Here is an 18,868-nt window from a genome sequence, read left to right on the forward strand (position 1 = left end):
GCTTAATAATCAATAATATGCAATACATAATTGAGTATTACATACATTTCCTTTGTGGATTGAGAATAACTATTTTGATGTACCTAATTTTTGTAGTATTTTCATCTGCTCCTATCAAATTATCTAGCTGTTGGAGATCAGCATGTATTAAAATTTGTCAATTATCCTTTACATCAACTTCATAACATAAGGGACATAACTGAACAATGTAAAAGAGACACTATCCAAATTTGTACTTCATCTGAGTTTTGTGGTAATAAGAATTGTGTACAAGTTACATAACATTTGGTTGAGGAAAACTTAAGAGAATGGAAATGAAAAATTCAGCAATTTTTCCATTTGTAAAGGGGCATAACTATGGAACAGTGAAATAGATGTCACCAAAATTCAAACTGATGTGTGTTTTGTGGTAATAAGCATTGTGGTTTCATGGGGGTGGACGTATGTACAGTAAAACTTAATGCTCCTCCGCTATGGCAGGGTCATAAAAAATAATAATGAATCAAGAGTATGTTATATTTTCACAGAGTGGTATCTAGTCAGTACTTAAGTTATTATCCTGAAAACAGAAGTGTTACGGACGGATGCCATATACATCGAAAAGGGGGGTAAAAAAAAGACGTAATGCATTAACATTTATTTATTGATGTTTTGTGATTATAAAACAATCTCATTGTACAATATCAACAATATAGAATAAGTTAAAACAGCATCATAAGATAAACATTTCTTATAATGATAAAAACTAACTGAACAAAAGCACAGAAATTACCAGTAGAAAATCTTGATTAAACTGTATACATTTTGTCTGGAATGAGACAATTTTTTACATACATATTGTAATGCCCAAAACAATTGAGCAATCATCTATTTTGCTTTAATGATTCACAAGCAGTACCAACTTCGAAAATTTAGAGGGAATGACCTTTGTTGGCTAGCAGTTTCTAAAGCAGGTAATATAAACATAATGTGTTGACTCTGTATGAAAATACATCATTTTTTATCATTTTCAAAATGAAACTAAATAAATACTAAAATTTACAATATTGCACATTTTTCCTTATTCTCAGCACACATTGTTTTTACATTAAAATATTTTTCAAATAAATGCACAGTAAAGAACAAATAATCATTTTTGTCTGGAATGCATACTATGAACATTCTAAAGCTTTTATCTGTAAATAAACAAAAAACAGGTTTGACATCACAAAAAAATCTTAACTCATCATTTTATAATCTATATGACAATGTACATTTTAGGATAGATAAATTAACAAGGGGTATACCTAGAATAAGTTATGATAACATAACATCAAACTTAATCAATTGGCATTTTCTTCAGAAAAATAAGCAAAATGTACCTTTTATAAAAAAATCTTTAATAGTAGAATAAAGATTTTGTGATCAAGTAGGCTGCTTTTCTAAAGTCTGATGCAATTTTCCTTTTCAATTGACAATTACAGTCAAACCTCATTAATCATAATAATTTTAATCAATATGTACAAGGGAAAAGAACAAAATAGGACTAACTTTGAATTTTAGATTCACCAATTATTTAAAACTGTAATATCATCATTGATCAAATTCTATGCAATAAAATTTCAAACCAATTTTTCTTAAATTAAAAAGAAATCTACTTTCATTTTAATCAATATTTGAAAAAAATTAAATGTCAGTCAGTGCTAAAATATTTTGACATAAAATATTTGCATTAAAATAGATTTGAACAATTTACTTTCATGTTTAAATAAAATTACAAATATCTAAATAATACTTAATTACAATCTGTTCATATAAGTATTTGACTTTGAACCACCAAAAAAGATAATATTTTCATCTTTTCGTAAATAGCACCAAATTGTTCTGTCTTATTTAATGTGAGTGGCCCCCGTTCAGTGTCACATCACCAGTGATTGTACTCTGACTGTAGGACACAACATGTGACACTTTATAACATATGATAATCATGTTAGTACGATTTCCGTCATAAACATGACACCAACAGGGATATATCACGATCCTTCTACAGGGATATTTGTTTTCTGTAAAACTGTCATCAGCTGATCATTTATCAACTTTGCAATTAATTCTTCATCACTCTGAAAAACACAAACAAAATCTTGTTGATTTACACCTAGCTTCTAGAACATTTGTAGAAAGATAGGAAGCATATATAAATAAGTTTAATAGAAAAATGTAAGTGATTAATTTTATAATCAATAGTCTTTTTGCAAACTCAATTTTTTAGTTCCCTTAGGTGGGACATAAACTTTCATTCATAATGGAGGACTAAAGGAAAGAGCAAATTTATTTGTGTGTAATTTCTGTAACCTTTTTTAATATTCACATTTTTTGTAACGCTAAAAAGATAAATTAAAAAACATGCCAATATATCACTTCCAACTTATCATACTTTGCCTGGGCAAAAGTTGATTTTGTTCAGTATAGAACCAGTCTATGAATGACAAAAGGAAGCAATTTGTGTTAAAATGTTACAAACAGAATTTGCAAATGGACTATTTAAAAAAAATAATTAAAAAATATTTAAAGGGGTTCCACTTTTTGTTCATGTAACTTCAACCATCTTCAAGTTGACAAGTATGAGTATGAAGTAATCTTGTAATTCAGTGGTTGTCGTTTGTTTATGTGTTACATATTTGTTTTTTGTTCATTTTTTAAAATAAATAAGGCTGTAAGTTTTCTAGTTTGAATTGTTTTACATTATCTTATTCAATATTGGGGCCTTTTATAGCTGACTATGTGGTATGGGCTTTGCTCATTGTTGAAGGCCGTACAGTGACCTATAGTTGTTAATGTTTGTGTCATTTTGGTCTTTTGTTGACAGTTGTGTCATTGGCAATCATACCACATCTTCTTTTTTATATTGGCCATGTGTGGTAACCAAATATCATTGCACTTGATTCCTCTAGGGATACCTTGATTGGTTGAAATATCTTCAGTAAAAAAGTCTAGAGAGACTAAAAGCAAGATAAAAGTAAACACCCTATTTCTTTGTACCTATGTTACAACTTACAAATCTGTATTTTTTATGACTTCTCAGTTTAATTAATTATCATTTATAAGTTAAATATACCAACCTTGTTAATGAAACCATAGTGAACCAATTCTTGTGCAAGTTTTTCTGCATTGTCATCTTTTGAAAAGTCTGCTGTTAATTGTCTATTCATTTTATCGTCCATTTTTAACTGGAGTGTTATGTGATATTTAGAGGAATCATCTTTCCGGACATAACATTGTGATGATGTCACCAAACGATTTTCTACGTCTAACGAATTTTGATCTTCTGACTTTTGTGGATTGTCCACCTCAGGAGTTACAGGACGGGTTTTAGTTGGTGGATCTTGCATAGTAAATGCCGTCAAGGGATAAATTCCATTTCTTCATGAAATAAAAACAAAAAAAACTTAATGTCATCAAATTATTATAACATGTTGTGAATCAAAATGCTGATCATTATTTATTTTCTCTCTCACAAAATGACAAATGTGACAGGTGCTATGGCACTAAAAAAAAAAAAAAAATAAAAAAAAATAAACAAGAGTGCACACGCTGAAATGTCTCGCCTTCTTTACTAATCATTGATATTATGTTGATAGTCTTAAGTATAAAGCTTTATTAAAAACTGTCACATAAACTAAACATTAACCAAGATAACTAAACAAAGACCAATGAACCATGAAAAAAAGGTCAAGGTCAAATGAACCATGCCAGGCAGACATGTACAGCTAACAATGCTTCCATACAACAAATATAGTTGACCTATTATTTATAGTTTAAGAAAAATAGACCAAAACACAAAAACTTAACACTGAGCAATGAACCGTGAAAATGAGGTTGAGGTCAAATAAAACTGAACGATTGACATATAGATCATAAAATATTTCCATTCACCAAATATAGTTGACATATGGCATACAGTATTAGATAAAAAGACCAAAACTCAAAAACTTAACTTTGACCACTCAACCATGAAAATGAGGTCAAGGTCAGATGACATTTGCACGCTAGATATGTACACCTGACAATCTTTCCATACACCAAATATAGTAGATCTATTGCATAAAAATATGAGAAAACAGACCAAAACACAAAAACTTAACTATAACCACTGAACCATGAAAATGAGATCAAGGTCAGATGACACCTGCCAGTTGGACATGTACACCTTACAGTCCTTCCATCCATCGAATATACTAGCCCTATTGCTTATAGTATCTAAGATATGGACTTGACCACCAAAACTTAACCTGGTTCACTGATCCATGAAATGAGGTTGAGGTCAAGTGAAAACTGTCTGACCGGCATGAGGACCTTGCAAGGTACACACATACCAAATATAATAATAAAGAATTCAACATTACAAAAAAATCTTATCTTTTTTTTCAAGTGGTCACTGAACCATGAAAATGAGGTCAAGGACATTTGACATGTGACTGACGGAAACTTCGTAACATAAGGCATCTATATACAAAGTATGAAGCAGCCAGGTCTTCCACCTTCTTAAATATAAAGCTTTTAAAAAGTAAGCTAACGCCGTGGACGCCCCGGATCACTATCCCTATGTCGAACTTTCTGCAACAAAAGTTGCAGGCTCGACAAAAAAGTGTGTGTGAAAAAATAAGTTCAATTTTACTACACTCTTAATGCTGTCCAGTTTACCCTCATGAAAATTGTCTTTCCTTGTGTTCAATTCATTTACAGCAACATCATCAACAGAATTTTATAATGGAAAACATGCACTTAAAAAATCAAAATCACTCACCTTACATCTTCCAAAAACTTTTCTAATTCTAAATTTGGCACTTGTGATCGTCTACAAAAGAAATTGTTTCTTAAACAAACTGGTCTGACATTTAAATAGGTATTTTTTTTTTTTTTATCAAAAAACTACTTTGCAATTTGGAAAAAATAATAACTGTAAGAGCAGATAAAATTTTCAGAATTTTACTACACAGGATAACTGCAAGCAGCTGATAACAGTTGCAGAATTTTACTACCAAGCAGAAATTCTGAAATATTTTTTTTCCAATCTTAAAGATAATTGAAATGTGAAGCTCTGTCATTTTAGTTTCTTTTTTGAGAATCATTCTTTGATTATTTCATCTACCTGCTAATTATTTTATCTAGCTACAACAAGACACACCTGGTTTGGAGTACATGCATTATACTTTTTGTAATTTTTTTAAACTTTTTTGTATGCTATCAGTCAAATATGAACATTTGAGTCAATCTGTGAACATGAATTTGGCAGCTAATGCCTCTTGAAAGTATGGTTTGTCATATTTACAATTTTGAACATTTCTACACACTCGTCCACAACTTACTTCCATTGCACCGGTTCTTTACACCTGATTTCCGCAAATACAGTATTGGGATCTATCCTTTTAATAAATGCTTCATCTGTTAAATTTTCAGGAAGAATTGCTAAAATAAATTGAAAATGCATGAGTAAATTATCTTATTAAATGAATTTAATAATAATATTTTTTTCTAATAATATTTTTTTCAAATCATAGAGCTAAAATTTGTAAAACAGTTATCAGATAAAAACACATAAACTTATAATTTATCTGGATTTCAAAACTCAGTAATGTCACATTTTATTACAGGTACAAAGTTCTAATCTAATTACTGTACTAAATGCTTCCTGTATTGATCAATCACTAATTCATAAAATTCTGCTATTTCACTTTAATTTAGAAAAAAACATTCAGACTATCAGAACTTGTATCAAAATATTGTTTGATGATATATTTTAAACAGATGGTACATGTATAAAAGGTTTTTAGTGAAAAAATTGTTTAAACTAGTACACCATGTGAGATTGTATTTACATGTATAAACATAATTTTTTCAATATATAAAAAATATCATGATACTCTTTTAGCTTATTTCAGGATTTTCTTTAAGGTAAGAAATATCTTGGAAAGAGCTACTAAACCTCAATCAATCTTTGTTAATAATGTGCACAGATTTTATATATCTGTTTTTTTAATCTGTGTTTCACTGTTGTGAAGTCAACATCCTGTATGAGGAGAATGTGCTTTTTAAAAATGAAAGTAAAGATGAGACAGCATGATTTTAAATTTATAAAGAGTGCAAGGTAGATATTAGTATGCTGATGTTGTTCACTAGTATGATCAACTGTCAATGATACATTTACATCAGAACATCATATTTATATCAAGTATGATGTTAAATATCGTTCTATGTTAATTATTGACCAAATGATGGCTTTAAGTTATGTTACTAAGTCTTATGGGATCAAAATTGGGGTAAGAAAAAAAATGTCTGGCTGGCTGATACAAATGGAGAGTAAATATGTTTTAGAGACAGATGTTAAAAGAGAACCAACAACTTCCAGTTCATTTGAGTGTGGTCATGGATATTGATTGACCTCAGAGAATTACACTAATAATTGCATACATGTATCTACCAACTTACAAAGACTTTTGACAAATGTGTGAGCAGCAAGGAGCTTCAACGAATGTACTTCAAACAATATGGCATGGAATAACAGCTCCCTAGCATTTGGTCTGACTGCTGGATCTTTTATAATACATTGGGATATAAAATCCTAAAAAAAAGAAAATATATAAATATGATATCATATTATGTATATAAAGAATAGCAGATTTCTAAACAAAATTTTATATATCTGCTGTGAGTCAAAAAATGAATATTTCTTTTGGAAAATGGCAGTAGCAAACAATTCAGAACTTAAAGTATTGGAAAACTGCTCATATTATACTTATTTAAATGCAATTAAATATAAACTTCATGATCAATTATCCTAGTGTTATCGGTTCTCGATAGTGTAACAAACTTTTGCTCCATATGGCCAGTTCTTCAAATAAATGTGGTCAAAGTTACTCATTTTAAAATTCCTGATTGATTGCTTGTTGCTTGTTTAATGTTCAATTCAACTTACTCTTTGTAATGGGTTTTCTAAGGATTCTAAAGTTCTTTTAATGTTTTCTTCTGTAACATGTACACTGGATTCACCACCGTTTCCTTGAAAACCAAGAGCTGCAATCTGTAAACAATCAGGAAAGACAACAATGAAAGACATCAACTCCTTCATATATCCACAATTATTTTTATTCATTTTGAACAACATCATGGTAAACTGCATTATACCAAAACTTTTACACAATCTGTGAATAGGAAAATCCTTGTCTGAATCCTTCTTTGGCATATATTGTGGATTCATTTATTTAAGGGTAGCAATTTTCATGGATTGAGGAAAGCTTGCTATTTTAGTGGATATTTGATTTCTTGGTTTTGCCAAAGACTGTACACAAGCCTCAATAAAGAAATTTCTAGAACATTACAATTTTTTGGTTCACCAGTATCCACAAAATTTTGTATCCAACAAGTAATAAAGAATCCATAATATATGTATTTCAAAAAGTCAACATTAAAAAAACAAAGAATTATTACAATCTCAAATAATTTCAAATTCTAGAAAATTGATAAGAATTGTATGATGTTCCCTTACCTAATTTAGGAGGGTTAGTCATACATACATGGCTTAAGGAAAGGGGGCTATTTACAGGGACAAAACATAATGCCCCCACCTGTCAGTTGCAGGAGCATAAAAGCATAGGTTCAACCAGAAAAAAATCCCTAAAACAAACTGGACCCAGATGTACACTTCAAAACTATGAGTACACCCAATGTAGTTGTGAAATATCTTTTGTAAAGGATAATTCTCCTGCCATAATTCATATTTGTTACACTCACCTCTAATGCACAAATTCCAAAAGAATATATATCAATAGGAGGACCAAAGGCACCAGGATCTGAAAAACAAAAACAGCAATAACATCAGTGGAAACTTTTGGTTTCACTTTGGGACATTAGTTTTGATTAAAGAAGTGCAAAGTATTATTTCTTGATAATTGTTTTTGTTATGATTAAAAGCAGTGATTTGTTATGTTCTAATTCTTAGTGTCACTTACCATTCCATAAAAAAAATCTGGATTAAGATGAAACTTGTTTAAAACTTTCATTTCTTACCTTACAATGAATTGAGATTAAAAATTGTGTTTTCTGCTACAAAGTTACACTGCATTAGTACCTTAATCTGCTAGTTATTAACTATCCTTCAGGGCCATTATAATATTTCAATTCATTAACAGATATATGATACATCGAAATGCATATTCATATACAGCAGAAAGAACTACTCTACAGTCTATCATATGTGGTTCTAACTCCATAAGTTTTAGAATTAATAATTGTATACTAGTATGTGCACAGTGCATGTATATCCATTTCCATATACAAAGGTGAGGATCATTAATTTTATTTGGATAGAGACCCAAATATACGACGTATTGGCAAACTGGCTGTTTATAAAAAAACTTGTCAACATGAACAATGAAAAATGGATCAAAAACTCAAATTGCCAGGTTGCATTGAATGTTTCTTTAACAATGAACACAGGATTTAATTACTTGTATACAGAATTACTGTGGATTCAATTATATTCTTGGATACCAATTTTAATGAAATTCTACGTATAGATATACTGTGAAATTTAGAAGTGCCAATTACCTGTAGGATTATACACAAAGTTTATCAGAACCATGAAATCAAATATTCACTAAAATATAATTTTTCTTATTCCATGAAAATAGGTTACCACCATAATAAATGAATCCACAGTATTTGTTAAAAAAAATAATTTTGGATTGAAAACTGAAGAAGGAATTGATTACATAAAACTGGTCCAATATTTTGAAAAAAATTCTAGAAACAGTTGACAAGTCTGGAAATATCAAGAAAAAAATCTTGACAATTCTGCAATATTAGCAGATTCATAATTTCAGTAAATTTTAAATTCTATCAAACTTCGTGGATCTTTGGTTGAAAACTGAAGGAGGAATAAATAACACAAAATTCGATTTAAAAAAAAAAGATTTTGTTGAAATTTACCCTGTCCAGATTAACTTTACAACTTTAATATGTTTGCAATTGTAAGGACCTGGTTGGAAAACAATATGAGTTTATAATACAAAATATGTACCAACCATTACATACTATAAGCCAGTTTTGCACTTCATGCAACCTGGCCAAAAAAGCAAAAGTAATAAACAATAACAAAGCTTCATTCCAATTTTTTTCTTTTAAACTATCAAAACAGGGGGCTGTCAATAAGACAGCAAACCAGGTTTTACTTACATGTATTGAAAAAGCAATCAAGAGCTAAAACTCCTGGACAGCATAAGTGGTATTTGTAAAATTCAACCTTGACCTCCTTTTTGTCTTTAGAAACAACATATTAAAATATCACAAGGATCAGTTTTACTTTTCTTGATTAAATGTACAGAAACAACATAAAGTGCCATTTTTTCAATTAAATTAAGTTCACAAATCCTGAATAGGGGGTAAATATAGTCAATTTTAAAAATGAGCCTCCATTTTGTTATCCAACACTTGCACAAAATAATTAAATTTGAAAAGGATTGATTTTGTTCTAAAGTTATTACTTTGTTCTGAAGTTATTACTTTGTTCTCAAGTTATTACTTTGTTCTCAAGTTATTACTTTGTTGGTTATTACTTTGTTCTCAAGTTATTACTTTGTTCCCAAGTTATTACTTTGTTCTCAAGTTATTACATTGTTGTTCACAGAAACAATATAAACAGTCATTTTTCATTATAAAATAATGAACATAATTCCTGAATAACAAAAGTGAAAATCTTCAATATTTAAGTTGACCTCCATTTTGTCTAGTAGTAAATAAATGAATCAAATAAAAAATCACACGGATGCCAATTATTGCTATTAAGGCCAACTTAATACTATAAATGTATCAGCATTAACACTTTAATTTCCTTTGTATGTACTGCTTTCAACTAAATTGATGTTTATTGGAAGTTTCAACACAATTTTATGTTCTAATTAATATTTCTTATTATTTGCTAGATCAAATGTACAACATAAAATGGAAATTTGGACTGCAGATACAAAACAAATATACACTTGACACCCTGGATGCTTTACTTGACTATCTAATTTACCTGACTGGTCAGCTGACGTTATATCTAAAATCAAAACACAACTTTAAATACTTAATACAATACTGTGGATTAATTATTATTCGTTGGATACCAATTTTCGTGAATTTCATGGGTAAAGGGGAACCCTGAATTTCAATGTTCAACAAACAACAAATTGTTCATAGGTGTGTTTGCAGACTTCAGCAAAATTACGATATTTAATATCAACGAAAGTGTATTTAATTTATCCTTGAAAATTTGTATCATTGAAAATAATTGAATCCACAGTATAGGTCTTGTTCAATGCATCACAGTAAGGTCCAGGATACATGGCTTTCAAAACATGAAGCACTTCACATACTAAAAAGTTATAACATTTCAAAGCAGGTTACTTTCTATTTATCTCCTGATCAATAAACATTGCTGAACTATCTCCCGCTCATTAATTTGATCTTTTGAGAATAGAATCAGTGACAAGAAAAGCACAAAAAATAAAAATCTTATTGAAATTTAAGCTCCACAAATATAATTTACTTTATTAGCACTAAAATTTGAGAAATTCAAACTCCACATATATAAACCACTTTAAAGTGTTTGCTTATCCAGTACATTAATTATAAAACAGCTGTTGATGTAATGCTTTATAAGTCATCTTATATTACTTCAAAACTAATTGAAATCAAGTATACAAAGCAATAGTTATATGTAAAAGATAAACTTAAGACTAGAATGAATGCATTTAAGAACAATAATTTTACCAACCTGCATATTCGGGTGCAATGCAATGCATATTCTTTATATCTTTTCTGTATGTCTTTACATGATGCATAGCATCTGGAGCAACTGTTAAACATATATAAGGCATTATAAAATATACCTTTACACACAATATTAAATTTAAATTAATTTTCAAAACTGTATTTTGACTTAATGTCAATGATGACAAATAATTTTGTTATACATCATGATATATAAGTTCAATGAAAACCCTATTATTATCAGAAAATGTTTCTAGAAGTCTTTTTTTTCTAGTTTTTAAGTTGTTGGGTAACTGTCTCATTGACATATATTACATATCTCTATTTACTCAAATCTGAAAATAGGACACCAAAATTTTTTAAATTATAAATTAAGATGGAGGAGAACCTAGTGTTGAGTAAAAAAATAAATTGTGATATAATAACTTTTCTAAGCAGTTATTGGTGTTATTTGACAACTTGTGTTCTTGGCAGGCACCAATTTTCTAAATCTCACTTGTTCATCCCCAGAACTCAGGAGAGTTTCAAAGTTTTGTACATTTTCACAGGGATGTCAAAGATGAACTATGCTTTTGACCCTGACTTAAATTTTATGTTTTTCTCCTTGTGCATGTGTCACCTTTTAGCAATAGTGAAAAGTCATGACAATTACCCAACACCTATGTGTTGGAAAGAATTTTTAAAAGTACTTATCTTGCTCAGAAATTTATTAAGTTGAACCAAGTTTTGAACCACGACTTTCAATTTTTAATCCCAGGTAAACTACACACCTTCAAGTAATGATGCATTACCAAGCAAAGTTTCATTACAAAACTCCAAGGGTAAAGATAATGTGGCAACAGAGGCGGATATAGGGGGAGGGGGGTCTGTCCTTTTGTTTGAAAAATTTGGTTGATAATATAGGGAATCACTGAAGCATGACAAGAGTCCTCTAAGGCAGTCAGTTAGCCCCCACTTTTGAAAATTTCTCAATCCGCCACTGGGCAAGTCATTGTGTGCACAAGTGTTACCATTACCTAACCTTTATAATGCTTCAACAATAAGTTAAATGGCCCATTCAAATGAATCTTATATTATTTTATTTTTTAAATTTGATTCTAATTGAAAAATAAATTTGTATTCTAAATCATACACCTGGCTAGAATATATCTGTGTTTTTATTTGCTAAAACTTGTTAACCTTTATAATATATACATGTATATTTGTATCTATAATGTATTGAAATGATCTTTTTCAAGATCTAACCCTTTACATTTACAACTGTAATATCATAGGTTCTGTTTATTCATGATATTTTGTATTTGTTTTCTGCAACAGATTTGGTTGTTCTTTAAAACATTTGTTTTAGTAAATACCATAAGACCATGTTACTGTCTGACTCTAGTCAAGTATTGGTTCCTTTAATTTCATGCAAATTCTAATTTTGAATACATGCATTATATTTTTCCGACACTCCTCGTTAAATTAGTTTTAGCAGTTTAAAGTTTTAGAAATCAAAGAACTAAAGCTATACAATAATATACATGCTATAGTACATATTAACTAGTTCATGAAAATTGTTATGTGCAAGTTCTAATACAAAACAAACCATATGTAGTGTTGGGCAATTAAGATAAAATCCTGTAAACCATTTTTGCAATTAATCAGAAGTGTATAATCAATTGTTATCCATTTCATATGAATATGATGGTTAATAATTTTTGATACAACAAAAATATAAAAAATCATTCACTGACTTCGGTATAACCCACATGAGATTAATCTATAAAAATAATGAAAAAAAACCCCAGAACAAACACAATATATATAAATATATATATTGTTTTATCATTAAACATAATTGATTATTAGCAGTCTCTTTCCTTAATAGATAATTGATCATTGGATAATAACAACAGTAACATATGAAACAAAAATCAACAATCAAACAGAACAACCAACAAATCCTAAGGGTCAAACAGGACAAATAACATAGTATGAGGGTCAGTCAAACAGGACAAATAATATAGTCTGAGGGTCAAATAGAACAACCAATATAGTCTGAGGGTCAAATAGAACAACCAACATAGTCTGAGAGTCAATTAGACGAACCAACATAGTAAGTGAGTCAATCAGACTAACGAAAAAAAGTCTGAGATAAAATTGAGAATGGAAATGGGGAATGTGTCAAAGAGACAACAACCCGACCAAATAAAAAAACAACAGCAGAAGGTCACCAACAGGTCTTCAATGTAGCGAGAAATTCCCGCACCCGGAGGCGTCCTTCAGCTGGCCCCATAACAAATATATACTAGTTCAGTGATAATGAACGCCATACTAATTTCCAAATTGTACACAAGAAACTAAAATTTAAATAATACAAGACTAACAAAGGCCAGAGGCTCCTGACTTGGGACAGGTGCAAAAATGCGGCGGGGTTAAACATGTTTGTGAGATCTCAACCCTCCCCTTATACCTCTAACCAATGTAGAAAAGAAAAAGCATAACAATAGGCACATTAAAATTCAGTTCAAGAGAAGTCCGAGTCTGATGTCAGAAGATGTAAGAGAGTCAACCAGAACTACCAACATAGTATGTGAGGAAACCTGGCTAACCAACATAGCCTGTGAGTCAACCAGAACAACCAACATAGTATGAGAGTCAGCCAGAACAACCAACATAGTATGTGAGTCAACCAGAACAACCAACATAGTATGTGAGTCAACCAGAACAACCAACATAGTATGTGAGTCAACCAGAAAAACCAACATAGTATGAGAGTCAACCAGAACAACCAACATAGTCTGTCAGTCAACCAGACCAACCAACATAGTATGAGAGTCAGCCAGAACAACCAACATAGTATGTGAGTCAACCAGAACAACCAACATAGTATGTGAGTCAACCAGAACAACCAACATAGTATGTGAGTCAACCAGAACAACCAACATAGTATGAGAGTCAACCAGAACAACCAACATAGTCTGTCAGTCAACCAGACCAAACAACATAGTCTGAGGGTCAACCAGAACAACCAACATAGTATGAGAGTCAGCCAGAACAACCAACATAGTATGTGAGTCATCCAGAACAACCAACATAGTATGTGAGTCAACCAGAACAACCAACATAGTATGTGAGTCAACCAGAACAACCAACATAGTATGAGAGTCAACCAGAACAACCAACATAGTCTGTCAGTCAACCAGACCAAACAACATAGTCTGAGGGTCAACCAGAACAACCAACATAGCCTGTGAGTCAACCAGAACAACCAACATAGTATGAGAGTCAGCCAGAACAACCAACATAGTATGTGAGTCAGCCAGAACAACCAACATAGTATGTGAGTCAGCCAGAACAACCAACATAGTATGTGAGTCAGCCAGAACAACCAACATAGTATGTGAGTCAGCCAGAACAACCAACATAGTATGAGAGTCAGCCAGAACAACCAACATAGTATGTGAGTCAGCCAGAACAACCAACATAGTATGTGAGTCAGCCAGAACAACCAACATAGTATGTGAGTCAACCAGAACAACCAACATAGTATGTGAGTCAACCAGAACAACCAACATAGTATGAGAGTCAGCCAGAACAACCAACATAGTATGTGAGTCAACCAGAACAACCAACATAGTATGTGAGTCAGCCAGAACAACCAACATAGTATGTGAGTCAACCAGAACAACCAACATAGTATGTGAGTCAACCAGAACAACCAACATAGTATGTGAGTCAACCAGAACAACCAACATAGTATGTGAGTCAACCAGAACAACCAACATAGTATGTGAGTCAGCCAGAACAACCAACATAGTATGAGAGTCAGCCAGAACAACCAACATAGTATGAGAGTCAACCTGAACAACCAACATAGTATGTGAGTCAGCCAGAACAACCAACATAGTATGTGAGTCAGCCAGAACAACCAACATAGTATGTGAGTCAACCAGAACAACCAACATAGTATGTGAGTCAGCCAGAACAACCAACATAGTATGTGAGTCAGCCAGAACAACCAACATAGTATGTGAGTCGGCCAGAACAACCAACATAGTATGTGAGTCAGCCAGAACAACCAACATAGTATGTGAGTCAACCAGAACAACCAACATAGTATGTGAGTCAACCAGAACAACCAACATAGTATGAGAGTCAGCCAGAACAACCAACATAGTATGTGAGTCAGCCAGAACAACCAACATAGTATGTGAGTCAACCAGAACAACCAACATAGTATGTGAGTCAGCCAGAACAACCAACATAGTATGTGAGTCAGCCAGAACAACCAACATAGTATGTGAGTCAACCAGAACAACCAACATAGTATGTGAGTCAACCAGAACAACCAACATAGTATGAGAGTCAACCAGAACAACCAACATAGTCTGTCAGTCAACCAGACCAACCAACATAGTATGAGAGTCAGCCAGACCAACCAACATAGTATGAGAGTCAACCAGAACAACCAACATAGTATGTGAGTCAACCAGAACAACCAACATAGTATGTGAGTCAACCAGAACAACCAACATAGTCTGAGAGTCAACCAGAACAACCAACATAGTCTGTCAGTCAACCAGACCAAACAACATAGTCTGAGGGTCAACCAGAACAACCAACATAGTATGAGAGTCAGCCAGAACAACCAACATAGTATGTGAGTCAACCAGAACAACCAACATAGTATGTGAGTCAACCAGAACAACCAACATAGTATGTGAGTCAACCAGAACAACCAACATAGTATGAGAGTCAACCAGAACAACCAACATAGTCTGTCAGTCAACCAGACCAAACAACATAGTCTGAGGGTCAACCAGAACAACCAACATAGCCTGTGAGTCAACCAGAACAACCAACATAGTATGAGAGTCAGCCAGACCAACCAACATAGTATGTGAGTCAACCAGAACAACCAACATAGTATGTGAGTCAACCAGAACAACCAACATAGTATGTCAGTCAACCAGACCAAACAACATAGTCTGAGGGTCAACCAGAACAACCAACATAGTATGAGAGTCAGCCAGAACAACCAACATAGTATGTGAGTCAACCAGAACAACCAACATAGTATGTGAGTCAACCAGAACAACCAACATAGTATGTGAGTCAACCAGAACAACCAACATAGTCTGTCAGTCAACCAGACCAAACAACATAGACTGAGGGTCAAACAGAACAACCAATATAGTATGTGAGTCATCCAGAACAACCAACATAGTCTGTGAGTCAAACAGAACAACTAACATAGTCTGTGAGTCATCCAGAACAACCAACATAGTCTGTGAGTCATCCAGAACAACCAACATAGTATGTGAGTCAAACAGAACAACCAACATAGTCTGTGAGTCATCCAGAACAACCAACATAGTCTGTGAGTCAACCAGAACAACCAACATAGTCTGTGAGTAATCCAGAACAACCAACATAGTCTGTGAGTAAACCTGGCCAACCAATATAGTGTAAAGGTAAAAGGACTACCAACATAGTTTGAGGGTCAAACAGGACTACCAAAATATGCTGAGGGTCAAACAGAACAACCAACATAGTCTGTGAGTCATCCAGAACAACCAACATTGTCTGAGAGTCAAACAGAACAACCAACATAGTCTGTGAGTCATCCAGAACAACCAACATAGTCTGAGGGTCAGCCAGAGATACCAACTTAGTATTAGAGTCAACAAGAACAACCAACATAGTCTGAGGGTCAGCCAGACCAACCGACATAGTTTGAATCAAACTGAACAACCAATATGGTCTGTGAGTCAACCAGAACAACCAACATAGTCTGTGAGTAATCCAGAACAACCAACATAGTCTGTGAGTAAACCTGGCCAACCAATATAGTGTAAAGGTAAAAGGACTACCAACATAGTTTGAGGGTCAAACAGGACTACCAAAATATGCTGAGGGTCAAACAGAACAACCAACATAGTCTGTGAGTCATCCAGAACAACCAACATAGTCTGAGAGTCAAACAGAACAACCAACATAGTCTGTGAGTCATCCAGAACAACCAACATAGTCTGAGGGTCAACCAGAACAACCAACATAGTATGTGAGTCAACCAGAACAACTAACATAGTCTGTGAGTAATCCAGAACAACCAACATAGTCTGTGAGTAAACCTGGCCAACCAATATAGTGTAAAGGTAAAAGGACTACCAACATAGTTTGAGGGTCAAACAGGACTACCAAAATATGCTGAGGGTCAAACAGAACAACCAACATAGTCTGTGAGTCATCCAGAACAACCAACATAGTCTGAGAGTCAAACAGAACAACCAACATAGTCTGTGAGTCATCCAGAACAACCAACATAGTCTGAGGGTCAGCCAGAGATACCAACATAGTATGAGAGTCAACAAGAACAACCAACATAGTCTGAGGGTCAGCCAGACCAACCGACATAGTTTGAGTCAAACTGAACAACCAATATGGTCTGTGAGTCAACCAGAACAACCAACATAGTCTGTGAGTAATCCAGAACAACCAACATAGTCTGAGGGTCAAACAGAACAACCAACATAGTCTGTGAGTCATCCAGAACAACCAACATAGTCTGAGGGTCAAACAGAACAACCAACATAGTATGTGAGTCAAACAGAACAACCAACATTGTCTGTGAGTCAAACAGAACAACCAACATAGTCTGTGAGTCAACCAGAACTACCAACATAGTATGTGAGTAAACCTGGTCAACCAAAATAGTCTGTGAGTGAACCAGGCCAACATAGTCTGTGAGTAAACCTAAACAACTAACATAGTCTGTGAGTAAACCTGGCCAACCAATATAGTGTAAAGGTAAAAAGGACTACCAACATAGTTTGAGGGTCAAACAGGACTACCAAAATATGCTGAGGGTCAAACAGAACAACCAACATAGTCTGTGAGTCATCCAGAACAACCAACATAGTCTGAGGGTCAAACAGAACAACCAACATAGTCTGTGAGTCATCCAGAACAACCAACATAGTCTGAGGGTCAGCCAGAGATACCAATATAGTATGAGAGTCAAAAAGAACAACCAACATAGTCTGAGGGTCAGCCAGACCAACCGACATAGTTTGAGAGTCAAACTGAACAACCAATATGGTCTGTGAGTCAACCAGAACAACCAACATAGTCTGTGAGTAAACCTGGTCAACCAACATAGTCTGTGAGTCATCCAGAACAACCAACATAGTATGTGAGTCATCCAGAACAACCAACATAGTCTGTGAGTCAAACAGAACAACCAAAATAGTCTGTGAGTCATCCAGAACAACCAACATAGTCTGTGAGTCATCCAGAACAACCAACATAGTATGTGAGTCAAACAGAACAACCAACATAGTCTGTGAGTCATCCAGAACAACCAACATAGTCTGAGAGTCAACCAGAACAACCAACATAGTCTGTGAGTAATCCAGAACAACCAACATAGTCTGAGGGTCAAACAGAACAACCAACATAGTCTGTGAGTCATCCAGAACAACCAACATAGTCTGTGAGTCAAACAGAACAACCAACATAGTCTGTGAGTCATCCAGAACTACCAACATAGTCTGTGAGTCATCCAGAACAACCAACATAGTATGTGAGTCAAACAGAACAACCAACATAGTCTGTGAGGGTCAAACAGAACAACCAACATAGTATGTGAGTCAAACAGAACAACTAACATAGTCTGAGGGTCAACCAGAACTACCAACATAGTATGTGAGTAAACCTGGTCAACCAAAATAGTCTGTGAGTCAACCAGGCCAACATAGTCTGTGAGTAAACCTAAACAACCAACATAGTCTGTGAGTAAACCTGGCCAACCAATATAGTGTAAAGGTTAAAAGGACTACCAACATAGTTTGAGGGTCAAACAGGACTACCAAAATATGCTGAGGGTTAAACAGATCAACCAACATAGTCTGAGGGTCAAACAGAACAACCAACATAGTCTGAGGGTCAAATAGAACAACCAACATAGTTTGAGAGTCAAACAGAACAACCAACAAAGTTTGAGATTCAACCAGAACAACCAACAAAGCCTGAGGATCAGCCAGAACAATCAACAAAGTCTGAGGGTCAACCATAACAACCAACAAAGTCTGAG

At 33.4% G+C, this 18,868-nt stretch overlaps 1 protein-coding gene across 7 annotated transcripts in view; it reads right to left on the minus strand.

Annotated features, from left to right (window-relative positions):
* Positions 1–622: 622 nt before the first annotated feature.
* Positions 623–18,868, minus strand: part of LOC134693315 (nuclear receptor-binding protein-like) — a 42,643-nt gene continuing 24,397 nt past the window's right edge. For 2 of the 7 annotated variants that reach the window (XM_063554078.1, XM_063554071.1), the window contains 10 exons: positions 10,793–10,873; positions 10,052–10,075; positions 9,211–9,294; positions 7,768–7,826; positions 6,953–7,057; positions 6,466–6,598; positions 5,346–5,445; positions 4,784–4,834; positions 3,099–3,399; positions 623–2,099 (listed from right to left, as the gene is read on the minus strand). In XM_063554078.1, the coding sequence (XP_063410148.1) occupies positions 2,013–2,099; positions 3,099–3,399; positions 4,784–4,834; positions 5,346–5,445; positions 6,466–6,598; positions 6,953–7,057; positions 7,768–7,826; positions 9,211–9,294; positions 10,052–10,075; positions 10,793–10,873 (1,025 nt within the window). In that variant the 3' untranslated portion in view covers positions 623–2,012. The remainder of the gene's footprint in view (positions 2,100–3,098; positions 3,400–4,783; positions 4,835–5,345; positions 5,446–6,465; positions 6,599–6,952; positions 7,058–7,767; positions 7,827–9,210; positions 9,295–10,051; positions 10,076–10,792; positions 10,874–18,868) is intronic. The other 5 variants (XM_063554109.1, XM_063554093.1, XM_063554119.1 and 2 more) reach the window with 3 other exon arrangements.

This window comes from Mytilus trossulus, chromosome 1 (assembly GCF_036588685.1).
Source record: "Mytilus trossulus isolate FHL-02 chromosome 1, PNRI_Mtr1.1.1.hap1, whole genome shotgun sequence".
NCBI classification, from domain to species: domain Eukaryota; kingdom Metazoa; phylum Mollusca; class Bivalvia; order Mytilida; family Mytilidae; genus Mytilus; species Mytilus trossulus.